This window comes from Artibeus jamaicensis, unplaced genomic scaffold (genome assembly GCF_021234435.1).
Source record: "Artibeus jamaicensis isolate MK-2021 breed Jamaican fruit bat unplaced genomic scaffold, CSHL_Jam_final contig_332, whole genome shotgun sequence".
Lineage (NCBI taxonomy): Eukaryota > Metazoa > Chordata > Mammalia > Chiroptera > Phyllostomidae > Artibeus > Artibeus jamaicensis.
The window spans coordinates 144,327-164,184 of record NW_026521788.1 but is presented as its reverse complement, the minus strand read 5'-3'; the positions used below and the strand labels follow the sequence as shown (position 1 = coordinate 164,184).

General features: G+C 34.4%; 1 protein-coding gene across 3 annotated transcripts in view; it reads left to right on the top strand.

Moving 5' to 3' along the window:
* Nucleotides 1-18,497, top strand: part of TBC1D12 (TBC1 domain family member 12) — an 86,606-nt gene extending 68,109 nt beyond the window's left edge. For all 3 annotated transcript variants that reach the window (XM_037143009.2, XM_037143011.2, XM_037143012.2), the window contains 7 exons: nt 2,232-2,312; nt 5,385-5,473; nt 9,664-9,735; nt 11,955-12,083; nt 12,343-12,452; nt 14,728-14,986; nt 16,135-18,497. In XM_037143009.2, coding sequence (XP_036998904.2) covers nt 2,232-2,312; nt 5,385-5,473; nt 9,664-9,735; nt 11,955-12,083; nt 12,343-12,452; nt 14,728-14,986; nt 16,135-16,203 — 809 coding nt within the window. In that variant the 3' untranslated portion in view covers nt 16,204-18,497. The remainder of the gene's footprint in view (nt 1-2,231; nt 2,313-5,384; nt 5,474-9,663; nt 9,736-11,954; nt 12,084-12,342; nt 12,453-14,727; nt 14,987-16,134) is intronic.
* Nucleotides 18,498-19,858: the final 1,361 nt, after the last annotated feature.

The window sequence follows — 19,858 nt, the reverse complement described above, 5'->3', positions numbered from 1 at the left end:
AGTGAATTTACTTTTGATAACCTTCTTTACTTTCAATGACTATAGTAGTTTGACTCCTTACCTATTTTATTTGTTTTATTATGAAATTCATAACCATTATGGAATAGTAATTAAGAATAAGGGTTCTAATGTCAGTCAAATGTGATTCAAATCTTGGTTCTACAATCTGTTAGGTTTGTGACCTTGGGCAAATTACTTACATCTAGAAGTCTTAGTTTTCTTCATTTCTAAAATAGGGGTAAGATCGTTCACTATCTCAAAAAATTGTTCTTGCTCTTTTTTTGGTGATGAGTGTAAGATCAGAGTGAAAGTGAAATTTACTGAGAGTATGTACAATGTCATCTTTGACAAAAAATCGGAAAGTGAAATATATACTGATCTCAAAGTATTTTCTGTTCCTAAGATACATCTTTAAGTCTGTTTCAACCTATTTCGAGATTTAAAATAAAATAACATGCAGAGTCAAGCAAGAAGTTGAACTGAGATGCAGGTCTTCTTATTATAGATGAGCATTGTAAATCTTCCCTGGTGAGATGTCGTTGATGTTCTGAAAAGCATGACCACATTTTTACTGTTGGATCAATTTTGTAGGTCCCAGAGGTGATGGATTTGTTTGCTGGGCCTTTCTTCTTCCAAGAAAGTTTTAAATTTGAGTACAATCATGAAACTAGACTTGGCTTGGAGGAAGTTTGAAATAAAAAGTGTGAACTTCGATTTGGTTTCTGATAACAGCAAAAATGATATATCTACATTTAAAACTTACATCCAGCTCTTACACTAAATGGAATGAGGCATAAATAATAGAAATTTTGAGTTTGGTTTTTTAAATTTCTTCTTTCCAAACAATTAGTAATAATGAAAAGTGAACAGAAGGGAGATGAGATCAGAATAATAAGAATCTATTTAATAATAAGAATAATAAGAATCTATAAGTAAGTTATTTTATAATGATACAATTCTTGGCAATGTAAGAATACTTATGGTATAGTCATATATTGGAATATTGTGCAGTTGTTAAACAAATAAAGCACTCTTATTCCACTAGTCTGGAACAAGTTCCAGTATAATAAAGCAAGTTGCAGATCAGTGCTATAATTAATATGGTGCGACTTTGTTTTTTTGTGTTATTTTTGAATGAAGATACATATATATGTGCTTATACTGCATATTCTCATCTTTACCGCTTGGTAAGCATAGTTGTATCTGAAGAAAGTTAATTTATTTTTCATTCTATAGTGTTTTGTACTGCTTGAGTTTTTTTTTAAATCCTGTATTTTTATTACCTTTATAAATTTTTTAAAAACCTCCTTTGTCTATATTATCTTTAAAAACACATAAATGTTGTAACAGGATTAATTGAGGCAAAATTTCTTGGTATTTGGGTCAATATATAATTGTTGGTATGTGGGCAAGAAATATTTTTTACTGTTCCTCTGTCATTGAAATTTGCTATGAAATTTTTGTATGATTTAAAATATATGTAATGGTTAGTTAGAAAATAAAGAATTAAAATTTGAGAGTTGAGAAAAAGAGTTTTTCTGTTCTTGAAGCTTGAATGAGATCCTGCATATGAAAATGTAGAGTATGGTTTCAAAAAGTAATTGGGCACTTAAAGTAAAGATAGGGGTAGAGATTTTTGTATGTGACCCTTTGATCAAAGTTTACATAGCTTTAGATAGCAGTATCATAATGAAGAAACCAGTTTCAAGGAATAAGGAAGCACGAATTAGCATTTATTAAGGGCAAATAAGGTGTGGGGAGCTTTACATAAATGATCTTGTTTAATCATCAGTAACCCTATGAGTAGGTATTATTTTTCTTCAGTTTACAGATGAAGAAAGCCAAGTTCCAGAGTTACAAAGTAACTTTCTTAAGTCCCACAGGTAGTAAGTGACAGAGCTGGAATCTGAATCTAAGTCTGACTCCGAAAATCATGTTTCTGCCATTCCACAAGGATACTTCTTTAGCAGAAGCACCTCTACCTGCCTCATACATATATTCTATATTGTAGCTATATGAATGACTGCTCTGGAGTATTTTCATTTGCTGTTTTCATGGTTGTGTAATAAGTAGTTTGGTAGAATCAAGTACTTCAGTTTGCTACATTTTTTTAATGTCAGCAACATAAGGGAGACCTGACCTATGTGAGATCTTTTTTTTAAGAGGAAAAATAAAAATGTGTGAATATATTTCTTTCCTATTTATGAATTTTTTGTTCTTTTTGTCCCCAGAACTTTATGAAATCTTCTTATCAAGAGCAAAAGAACGGTGGAAAAGCTTTAGTGAAACAAGTTCAGAGAATGATACAGAAGGTATGATTATTACTATTTTTTCAATGAAAGAGTAAATTTTTTGAGGCCCCAGGGCCATGGGTTCAGGCGAAAGACCACCCCGTGGCCCCAGGAAGTGGTAGAGGAGCTTTATTTAATCTTCTCGGGGCACTTCTTGTGCCAGTTGACCGTGCAGAGGGTTCAGGTGGGTGTAACACTTGCAGCAGATTGTCTTGTTATAGTTGTGTGTTTGGGCGAGCTGGGGGAAGGAGGGCTTGATGGTGCCGCCCTGCAGACTAAGCACCGAATGCAGGGTGGACTGTTTCTGACTGTTGTAGTCTGAGAGAGTGCGGCCATCCTGCAGCTGTTTTGCCCGCAAATATCAGACACTGCTGATCAGGCAGGGTGCCCTCCTTGTCTTGGATTGTTGTTTTGACATTCTCACTGGTGTCACTGGGCTCAACTCCAAGGGTGATGGTCTTGCCAGTCAGGATCTTCACAGAGATCCGCATCTCTTATCTGCTGAGAAGGCTGCTCTGCCACCTTGCTGAAGAGAAAAGGTGTGGTTATTTTGTAACAAAAATTTCTAGATGAAAATTCAGTCACTGAAACTGTGATTTTTTTTTTTTTTACTGTGTGGCAGGAACTATAGTAATTGATTTGTGTATATTATCTCCTTTAATGTTAATAATCATTTAAGTAGGTAGTATTGTCCTGGATGGTAGAAGAGGAAACCCAAAATAGTTAACTTGTAAGTAATGAAGCCATGATATAAACCCAGGTTGTTGGATTCCAGAGCCCAGGATTTAATCACACAGCGAGACTAATTGTGTGAAGTATTTTTAGGCTAACTTTTAACTTGCAGATAGATGAAGTTCATGTCATGTTTGAAACCTCCTGTACCTCCTCTTCACTGACTTTTACTCACTCCCTAATATATCATTTATAATTCTTATCATGCCTAATCTTTGTTCATTTAATTCACTCATATACCCTCTCCTCCACTCTCACCAATTTTTTTCCTAATCATTTTGGAGAATATCATTTTTTCTATTATCATGGCTAATTAAATTTAGGTACATTTATTCAAACATCTCTTGTCTTTTAATAATGAGGAACCATTTGTTTGCCCGTCACTTTTCTTTCTATATTTACTTGGTAGAAAGCAAACCTTCTCTTGCCTGTAAGTTAAACTTTATAAAATGAACATGACTTAGAATACAGAAATGGTGCATATCTTGCAGTGGCTTTCTATGAGTATGTAAACAACTCTTAAATTTCTTGAACACTCTTTCACTCTTTTTTATGTTTTAGAAAAGTGAACAGTACACCCAAAACTAATACAGAATCATATTGAATGTAAACTGTAATTGAAAAATAAAAGATAAAAAAATGAGCAGTAGGGAGGGGAAAATCCGCTAAGTAAGGTTAGAAAGAAGACTTGATTTTAAGAAAGGTTCATTTAAGTATCATCCTGAGACCTGTTAACTCTATCAGCTTCTTGTGGGAAACTAAAGGTTCAAGATGTAGGTGTTTCATCATTCTTTTTACACTCATTGTATGAAGTATTAAAAGTAGAAGAATTAAAATGTTAAGCATTTGCTTCTGAGATATTTTGTCATGATTACGTGGTAAAAGTTGTACTTCAGTAGAAATTAATTGAATGTAAATGAAGAATTGTTCTACTGAGAAGCAATGGTTTATTTAAATTTCTAATTTCTTATTTCCTGGTGTTTAGAATTTTCAGTTGTCATTAAACTTTTTTGTCCATTATCTTGTCAAATATTATTTCTACCCATCTCGTCTCTCCTTCTGAGACTTCAATTAAATGTCAGAACATTTAATAATGTCCCACAAGTATCTTATACCTAAAAAAAATTTTTTTTCTTTTAGATTATTTTTACTGACCTATGTAATTAAGTTCACTAATCTTCTCTTTTTCTATATCTAGTCTATTAAACCTATTCAATGAGTCTTTAAATACAGATACTATGCTTCGTAATTCTGGAATGTTCACTTCTTTTTTTTGTAGATTCTGTTTCTGTTGAAATTCTTTATCCTTCCATTTCATACATGTCTTCCCATCTTTTCTCCATTTTCTTTAACATGTAACAATTAATCTTCTTGTTTGTTCATTCCAGTACTGGAGCATCTGCAGGTCTGCTTCTATTGGCTGGTTTCCCCCTTAATATAAGTTATATTTTCCTGCTTCTTTCCATAACTTAAAATTTAAACTATATCTCAAAAGGCATATGTAAAAAGAATATATAAACTAAAGCTGATGTTTCTCCTACAGAGGGAGAAACATCTGTTCTTTTTTTTGTTAGGCAGTTGGGCCAAGGTTGCAGCTTTAGATAGACTTAGTTCATCTTACTGGAAAGAACTGGCCTATTTTGATTATAGGCTCCTCCCTCTTTGAGATACTCACCAAGGACCATGTGATTTTGGGTGATTTCAATTTGCCTTTTTAGCCCAACTTTCTAACACTATATGTTAGGTTAGCACTCAGCAAAAATCCATAGAGGAAAACCAGATACACATTCAGGCTTTATCACATTAGTCTTTGTCTCTGAAAGGCTCTTCTGGTTTCTTTTTTCCCCAAGCAACATACTTTTTTGTCTGTGGTTTACTCAATCCTGAACCCGTGCCCAGACTTGGCAGATGACCCTAGAGGGAAAAACCACCACTGGTATCCAGTTGCCTAGGAAAGAGTCTGCACTTTCTGGGATTTAAATTCTCTAGACCTCTCTGTGTATACGACTTTGTTATATGTTTTTTTTTTAATGGGATATTTGCAATGTATTTTTTCCCTTTTGTTATTGTGGGAGTAATCAACTACCTACCCTCTCTAAAAAACGTACCTACAGTCTAAAATAACTGGAAGTAGAAATTCTTTATCATATAATTTTCTGCTAAAATGTATAGATATTTTTCTTCACAGAAGAGGGTCTAAGTCCCAGCAAAAGCTATGTGGCATTTCTTTTAAATTTCTTGATTATTCAACTTTTAACTTCCCATGAGTAACAAGTATGCTATGTGTCATTGTGTGTTTACAAGATTGAACTGGGGGATAGCCAAGTAATAATTTTAATTTTATTTACCTGGCAAAAACAGGTGTATCTGTTGCTGATCGCGAGGCCAGCCTGGAATTAATTAAGTTGGACATATCTCGTACATTTCCATCTCTCTACATCTTTCAGAAGGTGAGGGTTTCTAATCAGTTTTTAACTACTTTTTAAAAATTTCAAGTGAACAAATTCTTTAAATTTGTAACTATTATTATTTAAAAGGCAAAACTATAAAAATTGGAGAACTAGATATAAAAATGTGAAACTTAAAAGAAAATTTTCAAGGAAAATTTATTACTTTATTCCACTTGTTGAACGTGTTGCAGATAACATAGCATGTAATAATTTTAGGTACTTGATGAATTATTATTAAGATCAATTTCTTAATAATATCAACTTCAGAATTACTACTGAAATAGAAAAAAAAGGGTTTTTTTGTATGCAAAGGCTGTTAAGAAGTTTCATACAGGTATATAAAGTGCTGCATAGGGAATGTAGCCAGTGATATAGTAACAATTATGTATGGTGCCAGGTGGATGCTAGACCTATTGGGGGGAGTTACTTTGTAAGGTATAAAAAAGTCTAACCACTATACTATATATATACCAGAAACTAGTATAATATTTAACGTCAGCTGTAATTGAAAAGAAAAAACTCTTAAAACTTTCTTACACTTTATGAGAAGTGATTACATTTTATGTGTACTTAATATATGACTCAAATCTTTATATGTGGAATTTCTCTATATTTTTTATAGTTTAATGTATTAGTAAACTTAAAGAACAGCACAGAAGACAGACAACATTAAAAACATGTACTTGCACATGGAACAACTCAGTCAGAAGAGTAAAGGGAATGGATGGAATCTACTGTATGATAAAAGTGCTATAAACACCACTGAGTTGCCATCAATGAGAAATTTACTTGTTTTTTAAAAATCAAAATGCTGGCATTGTCTATAAAAATTTAATAGGTTTATTTATATTGTTATAAAATTGAACTGCTGAAACTTATTCACTGAAACATTTTGACTTGCATTAATGCTTTATGTCCCCACATTTATATTTTAAAAATTCATACACAAATGAAAATGGGAAAATCGACAATACCTGATTTCTGTCATGTATTTTCCACTGGGAATCATGTACATAGGTACCTTGTGACCCCATGGGAAAAAATACCTAATGTTCAGAATTACCAATAACAGGAAGAAGAGAATTTTTTTTGAAAGAGTGAAATGTTTCCCATCATAGTAGATTCTTTTTTTTCTTCTTAAAGATTTCATTTTGTTTCTTTTTAGAGAGGAGAAGGGAGGAAGAGAAACATCAATGTGTGGTTGATTCTCGTGCTCCCCCTACTGGGGACCTGGCCTGCAACCCAGGCATGTGCCTTGACTAGGAATCAAACTGTCGACCCTTTGGTTTACAGGCCAGCACTCAATCCACTGAGCCACACCAGCCAGGGCCATAGTGGATTCCTAAGCATGCTCTCCACGTATGTGGCATGCTAGCTGGATATCTTTTGGTATAACTGTTACAGATTTTGCATGAATAGCACACAGGTTGGTGTCTTCAAAAAGACCAACCTAATAGGCTTCACTTGCCTCCTGCAAAGCACCAGTAGTTGCACTTTGGAAGCACAGATCTGTTTTGAAGTCCTGAGCAATTTCTCATACCAAATGATGGAAGAGAAGTTTGTGAATCAGAAATTCAGTGTACTGGGACTTCTGGCCAAGATGGAGGCAAAGGTAGACACGCTTCACTTCCTCACACAACTATAGGGAGGATCACAGCTAACCTCAAATCAAAAAACAACCAGAACTGCCAGAAAATGGAACTGTATGGAAGTCCTACAACCAAAGATTTAAAGAAGAAATATTCATCTAGATTGGTAAGAGGGGCAGAGATGGGGAGCCAGGGCAGAGAGGATACAGTGTGGCAGTGGCAGCAGTGGTGGGTGGAACAGATGGTCCCACATTCAGGTATGGTGGATAAAAACCAGGAGGCACACCTGGGGATCAAGTGATCCCAGCTCCAGGCTAGACTGTGCAGCCCAGTGTTATAGCATCAGGAAATAAAGCCTAACTTTAGACTGTAAAAACCAGTGGCAATTGGGACAGTGAAAGAAACTACTGGTTTCTCGGAGAGTCTGTCTAAAGGATCATCGAGGTCCTAGAACATATGTAAAATCACCCACTCTGGGATTCAGCACTAGGGCAGCAGCTAGAAGGGCACTAGGCACATATGGGAAATGACTGGAGATGGGACAAGAGCTCAGCAAGTTGCATTGTCCCCTCTCCGATCCCTCCCACACTTAACAGCACCACAAAGTGGCAAAGTGGGTTGTCCCATCCTGGCCAGTACCTAAGGCTCTGCCCCTTGCAATGTGACACTTGTGTCAAAACAGAGTTAAAGCAGTTCTACCTAATATGCAGAAACACAGGGAGGCTGCCAAATTGAGGAGACAAAGAAATACGGCCCAATGAAAGAGCAGATCAAAACTGCAGAAAAAGAACTAAGTGGAGATAGCCAACCTATCAGATGCAGAGTTCAAAACACTGGTGATAGGATACTCAGAGAATTCACTGAGTGTGGCAGATGTATAGGGAAGAAATGAAGACTACAGAAAAATCCACAGGGAACCAACAGTGAAGGAAAGGATTCTGGGGTTCAAATCAATGATTTGGAACATGAGGAAGAAATAAACAATCAAGAATGAATGAAGTACAGAATGAAGAAACAAGAATTCAAAAAACGAGAAGATAATAAGACTCTGGGACATCTCCAAACATGTCAACATCTGAATCAGGAATTACAGGGAGAGGAGGAAGAACAAGAAATTGAAAACTTACTTGAAGAAATAATGAAAGAAAACTTGTTTAATTTGGTGAAGGAAATGGACATACAGGTTCAGAAAGCACTAAGAGTCCCAAATCAAAGAGGGCCACACCAAAACACATTATAATGAATAAAATGCCAAGGTTTAAAGATAGAGAATCTTAAAAGCAGCAAGAGAAAAGCAGAGAGTTACCTACAAAGGAGTTCCCATAGGACTATGAACTGATTTCTCAAAAGAAGCTTTGCAGGCAAGAAGTATTCAAAGTGATGAAAAGCAAGGGCCTACAACCAAGATTACTCTATCTAGTAAAGCTATCATTTAGAAATGAAGGGGAGATAGAGTGCTTCCCAGACAAGGTAAAGCTAAAGGAGTTCATCATCACCAAGTCCTTATTATAAGAAGTGTTAAAGGGACTTAAGAAAAAGATGATCAAAAACTATGAATAATAAAATGCAAACTTAAACTGTCAACAACTGAATCTAAAAAAACAAAAACCAACTAAGCAAACAACTAGAATAGGAACAAAATAATAGAAATGGAGATCCCATGGAGGATTTTCAGTGGGGAGGGTGAAAGGGGAGAATGGGGAGAAAGGTACAGGGATTAAAAAGCATAATTGATGAGTACAAAATAGACAGGGGGTATTAAGAATAATATAGGAAATAGAGAAGCCAAAGAACTTAATTATATGTAGAAAGTGGACAGGAACTAAGGGGGGTATTGCTGAAGAGAAAGGGAGTACCAGGCGGAGGGGAGCAAAAGGGAAAAAATTAGAACAGTTGTAATAGCATAATCAGTAAAATATACTTTAAAAATAAAGAAATTCATTGTACTGAGAATATCTCATTTCACCAAATGCCACAGTACCAGGCCTGTAACAAGCGTTCTGCATTCCCTCTAGTACAGGATGCATGCTTGCAAGTGGCTTTGGTAGCCATTTGTGGGCAGTCTGCTTTGTAGGAGTCATGGTATGGAGACCTCTTTACTTAGCCCCCTTCTCCTTGGCTGCACTTGGGAAGCTAGAGGAGGTGCTGGCATTAGAGAGCCGGGATGGCTACGAGCACAATTGAATTTCTCTATCTTTACACTGTTAAAGTGAGATTAAAATTTTTATTATTAAGATAAAATTATTAGTAAACTTAATTTGGTGTAGCTTAATTGTTTTTTCTCCTAAAATTGTGTTACATAATATGAAACAATCTGTTTTCTTCATAATCTTCTTGTACCAAACCCAGAAGTCTTTAAAATGGTTCATGAACCACATAGCTTGTATTCCTCAAGTGAGTTTGATGTTTTTGTTGAGGATAAATTATATATTTCATCAACTTTTTAAAAAACATCTTGGCTGAGTGCATTTAGAATATTTCTGATGATTAAATATACTAAAACTAGTCATTTAGGAAATGCCAAAGTTATTAACATGTTATTTGAGAATTAACTTGGAAACAATTATTTGTATAGTTTGACATTTCATTTTCTCTCCAAAGGGTGGCCCATATCATGATGTCTTACATAGTATCCTAGGGGCATATACATGTTACAGACCTGATGTTGGTTATGTAAGTATTTGTTTCACTCTGGTTTTTGAGTATAAACATTTAACTTGTCTTATCCAAGTATATATTAGATTAGCTCCCAAGTGTGTGTATTTCTGTGTCTTTTTTTCTTCAGGCCTGTCAACCTACCCAGAGAGGAACCTTTCTGTTTCCTACCAGTAGTTTATGACTGGTTGCTAGCTTTTTGGGGGAGCAGCTGGGGATTTCACCATTCAATTTGTAGTTTTATTTGTAACTGTTGTTAGTATGGTGCCTTCTCTCCTTCTCCCCAACCTTCCTTTTCCTGACTGTGCGTCTAGGTTGAGGGAAGGATGGGAGGGGACTTGCCTCTTTTGCACATTTTCAGCCAATCCTACTTGTAGCCCTACCTCTCAATTTCAGAGATACCTGGTAACTTCAGTTCCTGAGCCTTCTAAATTTTGCAGTCGATGGGCTTGCTGTTTATTGGCTTTTTCCTCTGTGGATATTTTAGTTTTGACATTCTCTGTTCAGTTAAATTAAAATTTCTAAATGCTGTGTTTATTTTTAGAGTTTTACTTATAAGCCAGAGAAGAGGATTTACTTTCTAGGAAGCAGAACAAATACAGAAAGAAAAGTGACTAACAGACAAATAGCTTCCCATTCAAAGAACAAAAGCTGGTTGAACACATGTACATAAATTTAATAAACTATGATAATAAAAAAGAAAAAGTGTTCCTGTTTTCTCCAAAATGATTAGGAAAAAATCGATGAGAGTAGAGGGAAAGATGGGGTCTGTGGGTGAATAAAGGAACAAAGATTAAGGCACAATAAAATCTTTCCACTCCCAAATCTGGCACATTCCTCCTTAGCTGCCACATGTTTTCCAAAGCACTTAGCACCTTTTAACATATGATTTACTTGTTTGTTTATGGTCTGTCTCCTCCTTCTAAACTGTAAGAATCTTTTATTCACTGAGTACAGTATCTCAAGTACCCAGAACAATGCCTGTCCTATAGCAGTAAGCACATAATAAATAGTTGTTGAGTGAACAAATGTACAAATGAACATGCAACAAAATGGAGTAAGTTGTACAGTGTAGCCATCTTATTGGGAGGTCTCTAAAATTCTATTTTAAGACAAAGGTCAGAAGATGATGGTTTTATGACTTCTGGTTAAACATTGCAAATTGAATGGTCATAGAAGAAGCCAGGGAAGTAGAAGAGCAAAGAAATTTTGGGTTACAGAAGCAAAGGGAATTCTGCTTAATGTGTAAGAAAGTGTCTGTTGGGTTTTACAATAAATGTCATCGGTCACTCTAGTAAAAGAAGTTTCAAAATAGTAGAGTTATGAGTGGGAATCCAGATTGAAGTGTGCTTAAGAGTTTAAAGGTTGCTAAGAAAGTTGAAAGAGACCAAGGTATTATTGCAAATATTCTTAGTGGCCTCTCTGTGTAAGTCTATATACATATCTCTACCAGAAGTAAGTGCTTCATAAAGTTTTATTTAATGAAAGAATGAGTGTTTTTACAGTAGCTGTTTCATACCATCTGTCTGCTCAAAAATGTATAGTAGCTCGTCATAAGCCACAAGCAAGCATCTGGTTAACCTAACCTTTTACTCAAGGCCTTTTCCAATTTGTAAATATATCCTACTTTTTCTACTTTCTTCTGTTATTTCATTATAAATCTTGTGCTGCAACTGGGTGGGTTCTGTATGTCTTTACTCATACGTCTTTCTCATCTTGAAATGTTTTTTTCTTATTTTCTCCTCCTGCTTTTCCCAGGAATCCAGCCTCATTATCTCAATCTCCATAACCTCTTCTTTCTTAGAATTTCAACAGCACTTCTCATAGATCTCTTTGATTCTTAATTCCTTACTTCCTACTTCAGACAGATGTGTTATAACAGTGAAGACAATCACCTGATTTTTTATTAAATTTTGTGATTCTATACGCTGAAAAGACTTCAAAGAGGAAATAAACTAGGTAGTACACTGAGATAGGCTTTTTTAGTAAAAATAAAATTTGATACTTTTTCCTGAAATTTTCCATAGCACTTTTTGAACCACACCATGATCAAGAAATTTAAAATTAGGGAGATTTTGTAATTATTGAGTTGTCTGCATTTACCTTTTATAGGAGAAAAAAAGAAATCTTGGTTAGTTTTACCTTGTATTACTGTAATTTTTCAGGAATGCAATAAAATAAACTGTGTAGAATTATTATTATAAGCCCATTTTCATTAAGTTCTTTTCCCTTTGGAGGTCCAAGGGATGTCCTTCATAGCAGCAGTTCTCATTCTCAATTTGGAAGAGGCAGATGCCTTCATTGCATTTGCAAATCTCCTGAATAAGCCATGCCAGTTGGCCTTCTTCCGTGTGGATCACAACATGGTATGGACGTTTGGAATGAATCGTTTTTTTGCTGACTGTCAGTGTCAGTAGTCTGAATGCCCTTTTAGAGTGAAAACAATAGAAGACTCAAATAATCTGATCTAAAATAAACTTTTCATTGAAGTATAGTTTTATGCATGCTTGATGAAAAGACTCAGAGGTGCTAAGAAAGATTTGCTGTTACTTTATGATTGAGGATTTAATTTCTCTCTATTTCTAGAGCACATTCAAATAATTTTATTGATGTTTCTGTCTTTAGATGTTGAAATATTTTGCAACATTTGAAGTATTTTTTGAAGAAAATCTCTCCAAACTATTTCTTCATTTCAAATCTTACAGTCTTACACCCGACATATATTTGATAGACTGGTAAGTCATAATGTACCTAAATAATTAAAAGGAAACAAACTATAACTTTCTGTGTGTTTTAGGAACTAGAGTAAATGCCATGCACAGGATCATACAAATAAAGAAAACTCTTTACCGATACAGAAACTCTCAATTTTTTGTGGGGAGGCATTTGATTAAGAGCGTGGACTCTGGGGTTGAAATCAGAATTTTTCCATTTGTGTTTTAATTTCTTATCTGTGAAATAAGAATAATAATATTTTGTTTTACATGGATTATCTCATTCAAAGTTTAATACATATTAAGCTTTCAGAAAGTTAACTGCTGTGCTTTAATTTAGTTAACACATAAGGGTTTTGTGATAGTGTGCATTTTTCTTTAACTTAAGGCTTTATTTTTCAAGGCTTTGTCCAGCTTTCTGGCAGAAGAATGATGCCTTATTTAGGTGCTAATACCTTTTTTCAACTTTACAATTCCAGCTCTTTTGTTTTAACTTGCAGGGTTTGCCTAGACTCTGGTGAGCCAAAGAGATGGAAGAGTTGATCTGAAGATAGGTTAAGAGTACATTTCAAATGATTAGGATTTAAAGTTGAAATCCCAATCATTTGAAATCAGTGGGTTTCATCATAGTAAGTTTTAATATAGAAAAATAATTAATCTCATTCATCAAATATGATATCTTCCCAAGTGTTTGGGCTTCTTTTATTTAGACTTCTAAGAAACCAAGTTATTTTTTAATATATTCTCTTTTATTCTCACTAAGATCATTTGAGTTCCTGTGGGAAGAGCCCAAGGTAATGGGTAATTATATCATGGGACCCAGAGGGCCTAGATCAGATACTACATCTCTAAAGAAGGGGAAAAATAACTCGGCTGTCAGTCTTGCAGAATGTGAACATGAAGCAGTCAGGATCACAACTGATACAGGGAGCAGGATGGAAACAATGAGGGAGTACTATGTATTAGAAACTGCCTGGGCCCTGCTAGTATCCTTTCCCTTTTGAATAGTGAGTTAGTATTCTCTCTACCACCAAGAGTATTTTTTTGGTTATGCAATCAAATATGTGTTTCTCTGTTTTAAGAAGTAGACATGTATTTTTGTTTCACTGCCTCTATTGAACTTACTACATACAAATGCTGAAAATAAGTAGCAGTGCAAAAGAATTTTGTTTGGTTTGGTTGGAGAGTTTTTAGTTCCCTTCCTCAGTTTTCCTTAGCCCTCACCCCCCAAAAACAAAGTCTGTGTAAAAACTGTACTTTCTTTGCCAATGCAACTTTAAGGAGAAGTTCTCTAGCACCTCTTCTTCTCCAACCAGAATGCCACCCTGAAGCACCACTGGGTAATGAATTATATGATCAGACGTTGTCAGCAAGGATGGGGAAAAACCATTTTGGTGATTCTATTGGAGCACTACATGCTCCAAAAGAAATAGAAGGTCAAGTTTGGTTAAGGGCAAAAAAAAAAACACTGGAGGAAAAACCAGGAGAAAAGAGAGAAGTAAGATTTTATAATTTCATATGTAGGTTATTATAAGATGATACTTGGGTTTCTTATATAATAATATTAATAACTAACTTCTATTGAGCATTTTTTATGTGCCAGTCACTGTTCTAAAAACACTACATTTATTAACTACTTTAATTCTCAAACCAGTTCTGGCAGGAGTTTATTAAACTCCTTTAATTCTCAAACCAATTCTGGCATTATCTTTTGTTTACTAATGGGGAAACCGAGAGACAAGAATAAATAATCTTGCTCAAGGTAACACAACTAATAAGTTGCATACCTAAGATTCAAACTCTGGCATTCTGGTTTCAGAGCCAAACCCTTGACAACTAGGCTGTTCTGCCCTCTAATTTATATTGGGCCATGTCTCTACGTAAGGTAAACTCACATAATTTCATTGTTTATTACTTAATTTTGTATTATTAAAGTTCTTTGAGGGAAGGAGCCATATTTTATTTGCCTTTTTATTTCTAATTAAGCACTGTACTTTTTCTTTCTTTCTTTTTTTTAATTTAATTTATTTATCTTTGGAGGGGAAGGGAAGGAGAAAGGGAGAGAAATATCAATGTATGGTTGCCTCTTGTGCGTCCCCTGCTAGGAACTGGCCTGCATCCCAGCCATGTGCCCTGACTGGGAATCGAACTGCGGTTGTTTGGTTCGCAGGCCCACACTCAATCCACTGAGCTACACCAGCCAGAGCAGCACTGTACTTTTTATAGAGAGATGCTTAATAAGTGAATGAATAAATAAATGAAAAAGTTCAGTGATTATTTTTTCTTCTAATTTTAGGATCTTCACTCTATATAGCAAATCACTACCACTTGATCTGGCATGTCGAGTCTGGGATGTATTTTGCAGAGATGGGGAGGAATTTTTATTTAGGACTGGATTAGGAATCCTCCGATTATATGAAGATATCCTCCTACAGATGGATTTTATTCATATAGCACAATTTCTAACTAAATTACCAGAAGATATCACATCAGAAAAGCTGTTCAGCTGTATTGCTGCCATTCAGATGCAAAATAGCACCAAAAAATGGACTCAGGTAGAGTGACGTTTTCATCCTGCTCATAGATGTATTAAAACCATCAGTTAACTTTATATAACAAAGGTATTTCTCAAATGTTAGTGCTTAAAATAAAAATAGTCTTTTATTAAAAATAATTCTCGACTTTGAAAGAGCAAGTTTAAAACAGCACCTCTTTGACTTCTCCAAACCCGTGGATTTATTTTTCTGTAAGTTCAGTAATATCTTATGAGTTCAATGAAGTACAACCTATAGTAATCATGTCTTTGCCAGGTAAAATATATTATTACTTTGGTATTTCAAACAGACAGCAATTTTGTAAACACCTGCTGTATACTAAGGGTTTGCAATAGAAAGAAAATAATGTATGATCCTGGCTTTTTAGATCCTTACTCTTGTTCAGGAAGCAAATACTGGCCATATAAGTTAAATAACTTAGGTTAAGCTCCATGAATGATAGACAGTAGGCATTATAAAAAAAATCTCACAGTTTTATTGCTTGTGAAAATAAAATGTAGGAGTATTGGTCCAGAACATGTTTAAGAATAAAGGATAGAGCAAAATTACATGTAAAGCCATGAGTACACAATACCCAGAGTTTCTTCTCTTATTATTATTTATTAATTATTGTAAAATTTTCCATATAGACAACTGTAAACCTACTTTTGCCCCACCTTGTTTTTAACAAGTGATATAAACTGGAATCTAATTATATACCATAAAATTGGGTTGAAACAAAAGGATTTGAGAATGGCTGTCTGAAACTTGTCCCCCTCAAGCTCTGAGGACAGAGTTAACATATACTAAAGGTTTTTATTTTCTTTTTTGTTAAGATTTTATTTATTTTTAGAGAGAGGGGTTATTTATTTGTTTGTGTTTAGAGGGGACAGGAGGGAGAAAGAGAGGGAGAGAAGCATCGATATGTCAGACATATATTGATTGGTTGCCTCTCACATGCCCCCAGTTGGGGACTTGACCCACAACCCAGGCATGTACCCTGACTGAGAATCGAACTGCCAACCCTTCAGTTCACAGGCCTGCACTCAGTCCACTGAGCCACACCAGCCAGAGCAAGCTTTTTCATAGTAATACAATGTAGTTATTTCAACCTTTTTAATCTACATAATAGTTTTTTGAGGATTCATCTTTACTCTGTATAATTTCAGGTCTTTGCATCTGTAATGAAGGATATTAAAGAAGGAGACAAGAATAGTAGTCCTGCTCTGAAAAGCTAATCTTCAAAATTAACAGACTAATTGGAATATAAATGTGTTTTTTGATGCAAGTTTTTTGTTTCCTATGTAAAAAGGATGGAGAAATCTAAAAGAATCAAGACATGGAAAACTGCTGATTTGGAAGTTCATGGCTGAAGTAAATGAAATAAGTAACCTATTGACAGTATTTTAATAAGATAGTATTTTGTAGGCAGAGTCATTTACAAAGGAAAAAGTTTAAGTGATTTGGAGTGAACAGTAATGCAATAAAATTTTTTAACAGCTTTGGAGATACTTCAAATTTTTATAGCATCTTTTCTTTTTTAACAGTTACCATAAAGGCACTTTGGAGGTCAGAGCAGGATTGTTAAATATTACTCTTTAACTTCCAAAAAACTATTTGGAAAAATACCTTAGTACAGATATTGTCTATCTCTAGTTCTGAACTTTTTAAGATATTATAGACCAAAAGTAAGCAACTTTGGTATAAATTATATGTTACTGAAGTTGTTTATCTTCATACACTGATTGGGGCAAATTTTGGTTATCCGGGAACTGGAAATACTTGGGAAATTGATTTGCATATGTTTAGATGTTTTTCTACAAGTATCTGTCTATTTGTTTTTGAAGGGAAATTGTTTTTTTTATCTTAAGGAATTCCTAGTACTCGAAGAATTTTAGACTTTCTGTTTCTAGTCTAAAAATTGTTCATCTATTAATTTAAAAAGCTAACTATTTGAAGGAAAGTTCTTTGCACTTTAGAGGACTGAAGACTTGATTTTAGGAGTATGTCTACAAATGTAAATTAGGTTTTTCATTGGTAAGATTAAAAAGTATGAATTCTGACAGTTCTTAAATAGCATGCTACTTGGCAAGACTTGGAATTTCTTTCACTGTTTGTAGAAATAAAATTTGTTAATTTCAGTTTGAAATTTGAAATCTTAATATGTAGCCAAGTCCATGACTTGTAAAATACTGTGCATAATTTTCTAATCAATGAAAATAAGAGTAAGAGAAAAGGATACAATGAACTTTTTTTGTAATGAGTCTAATCTTGATGGTATAGTAGATAAAGAGATTATTAATTATTGGTAAATTGACATTAAATTTATTATAATATGTTTCATTTTTAAACCTAAAATAAATCACTTTAGTATTATGAGTGATGTCTATATAACATGCTGTTTGGTTAATAATTAGATTTGTAGTGTGCTTCTGTGTTGCAGTTTTGTTTGAAACAACACTTAAGCACACTCTTTCTGTGAGTGGTATATTGTCTTCAATCTAACAAGCCTGAGTACCTTGTTAGTATAGTGACTGCCTCTTTAGGAGTATGGGACCAGATGTGCCCATATATTTTTACCCCATGGGTCATTCTAGCCTAGGGACCACTATTGGAACCCTCAGAAGTTAACTCCTGTCATAGGAGCTTGCTTAATGGAAACTAGTAGTGTAATGAAATATTGAGGGAGTGCCCAGGGTCTTAGTAGGTTTTACAGTACCATTTTGACTCTGGTAACTACTTCCTTCGTGTTTCTGACCCTGATAGAGGGACTGTAAGCCCTGGCAGTAATCTCATTGAGGTTATACTGCCTGCCTGAATTTAATCTTTGTTTTGTGTATTTTCTTCCTGAGTTGGACCTAAATTACTGTATTTCTTTTTCTCATTTTTATTATTGTACAGTTTCTTTACCTTTCAAGTATAAATGTGTATATAAATGTAAATACAAGGAATTCACTAAAAACCACTATTAACAATTACTGTGTAAATAAAACTTATAAGCAGCGTAATTACTTGAAATGAGTCTTCATTACTTTGGGGCTGTCGGTTTATTTTACCACATTTGGTGAAAAAAAGGAACAAACTTTTTTATTGCCAAATTTCTCTGACAAGGGTTGTACTGGGCTGAAGCCTCTTGAGACTGACAGTACTGGCAGCTAAAATACTATACTGTATCTTCCCTTGAACCTTCCATACAGGCAATATGGGATGAGTCACACAGTATACTAACTTTTTCTACAGTCCTCAAGGTGGTGTCAAATTTAATATGATGTTTCATTTGTCTCTTTAACATATATATATTTGTTACTTCATTGTTCTTTTAGCCCTGGTCTGTGTTGTGTTACTTAAGTGCTACTAGAAAATTCCAATAACTAGCATAGCTTTTTAAAGGCACAGAACGTAATCATAGTTTTTGCTGGTTTCTTTTATATTGATGACCTTCATATAATGTTAATGATTGAGTAAATTTGACTTTACAAAAGTTAGTTAGCATTTGCAAAAGGGCATTGAAGTTTTCAAAGCCTCTGATTTCAAAATGTAACTGAGGAACTGATGCTGTGTTTATCTAGAAAAGTCAACTTTTTTAGAGTCTACACTGTTGGAGGGTATAATTCTAAAGCATGCAATCATAGAATAACTTATCTTACTTCATAATGCCATATGGCTTATTTTGATTATTCATATATTTTTGTTTGGAAAAGATAAAATTATTTTGTATTCCATTAGTACATTCAAACAGCAGAGATTGACATAAAAGAAGGGGAAAATGTGAGGTAGTATTGGAAAATTAGATTTTAATTTGCTATGACTAGTTGACATAGTGTCAGAAAACAAAGAACAAAGTCTTGACTCTGGTGGGGGGGAGTGATTTTTGTATTGAATTCATATTTTGAGGGAAAGCAGTATCCAAAAAATATGAATTCCCAAATATAGTCAAACTTCATTAATTAGAACATCACTGCTTCATAACATGTAAAAACAAGCAAAAAAAATAAATAGTTTTTAAAAAGATTTCAAGGAAACTAGCCACTTTCTAGAGAGAGGAAAGCCTTGGCCTTTAAAAATATTTTTTTGCTTACTAGTGGGTTAATTGTAATAGAAATTAGTTACTTTGTACTTTGATGAATGCACAAATATTTGTTAAGATCTGATTGTGTGCCAAGCACTGAATCTTAATATTTTAATAGGCTAAATATAAGTTAACAGGCTTGAAAAGTTAGCAAAATTGCATCTTTCTGAACATTCCACCATTTGTGTTGATCTTCCTTTGATTCCGATTAATGAGGTTTTACTACATGTATTTCATTCTGTGGATTGGGTTTATTTTCTAATAAACACCAGGAAGGAAGTCTGAATTTAAAAAATTGATTTGCAGAAGTGTTTCATTTGCTGAACATTTAAGTAAACAGTACTCTCATGATTTTATTTAAGGTAAAATGACTTTTGTACATATGCAATGTATTTGGAAAGTCACTTTTGTAATAAAATTGTAAATAATAAATACAGACTATATAAAATGGACAACAGTGGCATATATACATTTGTTCTTATTTTTCATCTTCAGGCATAATACTATGCAATTGGTATTATAAAAGCAGAAAGTAAAACTTTTAATACAGCTAGGTAGTATTGATAATCAGTATTGTAAGTAGATGGTTTATTTTGATTATCATCTTGTAGGGTAAGTGGAGGCAGTCTGGCTTCCTCACCCAGGTGTCTATGTAACTAAGGGGAGCAGTGTTCCCATAGCCTTGGAGGGGCCTGATAACCAGTGTTCACATGGCCTTGAGACTGGGTCTGATAAACTGTTCCCATAACGAAGTGAGCTTGCATGCGCAGAATTACGTTATGTCATGTAATGTCCTGGCAGTTTTCCAGCTTTGTTCCCCTCTC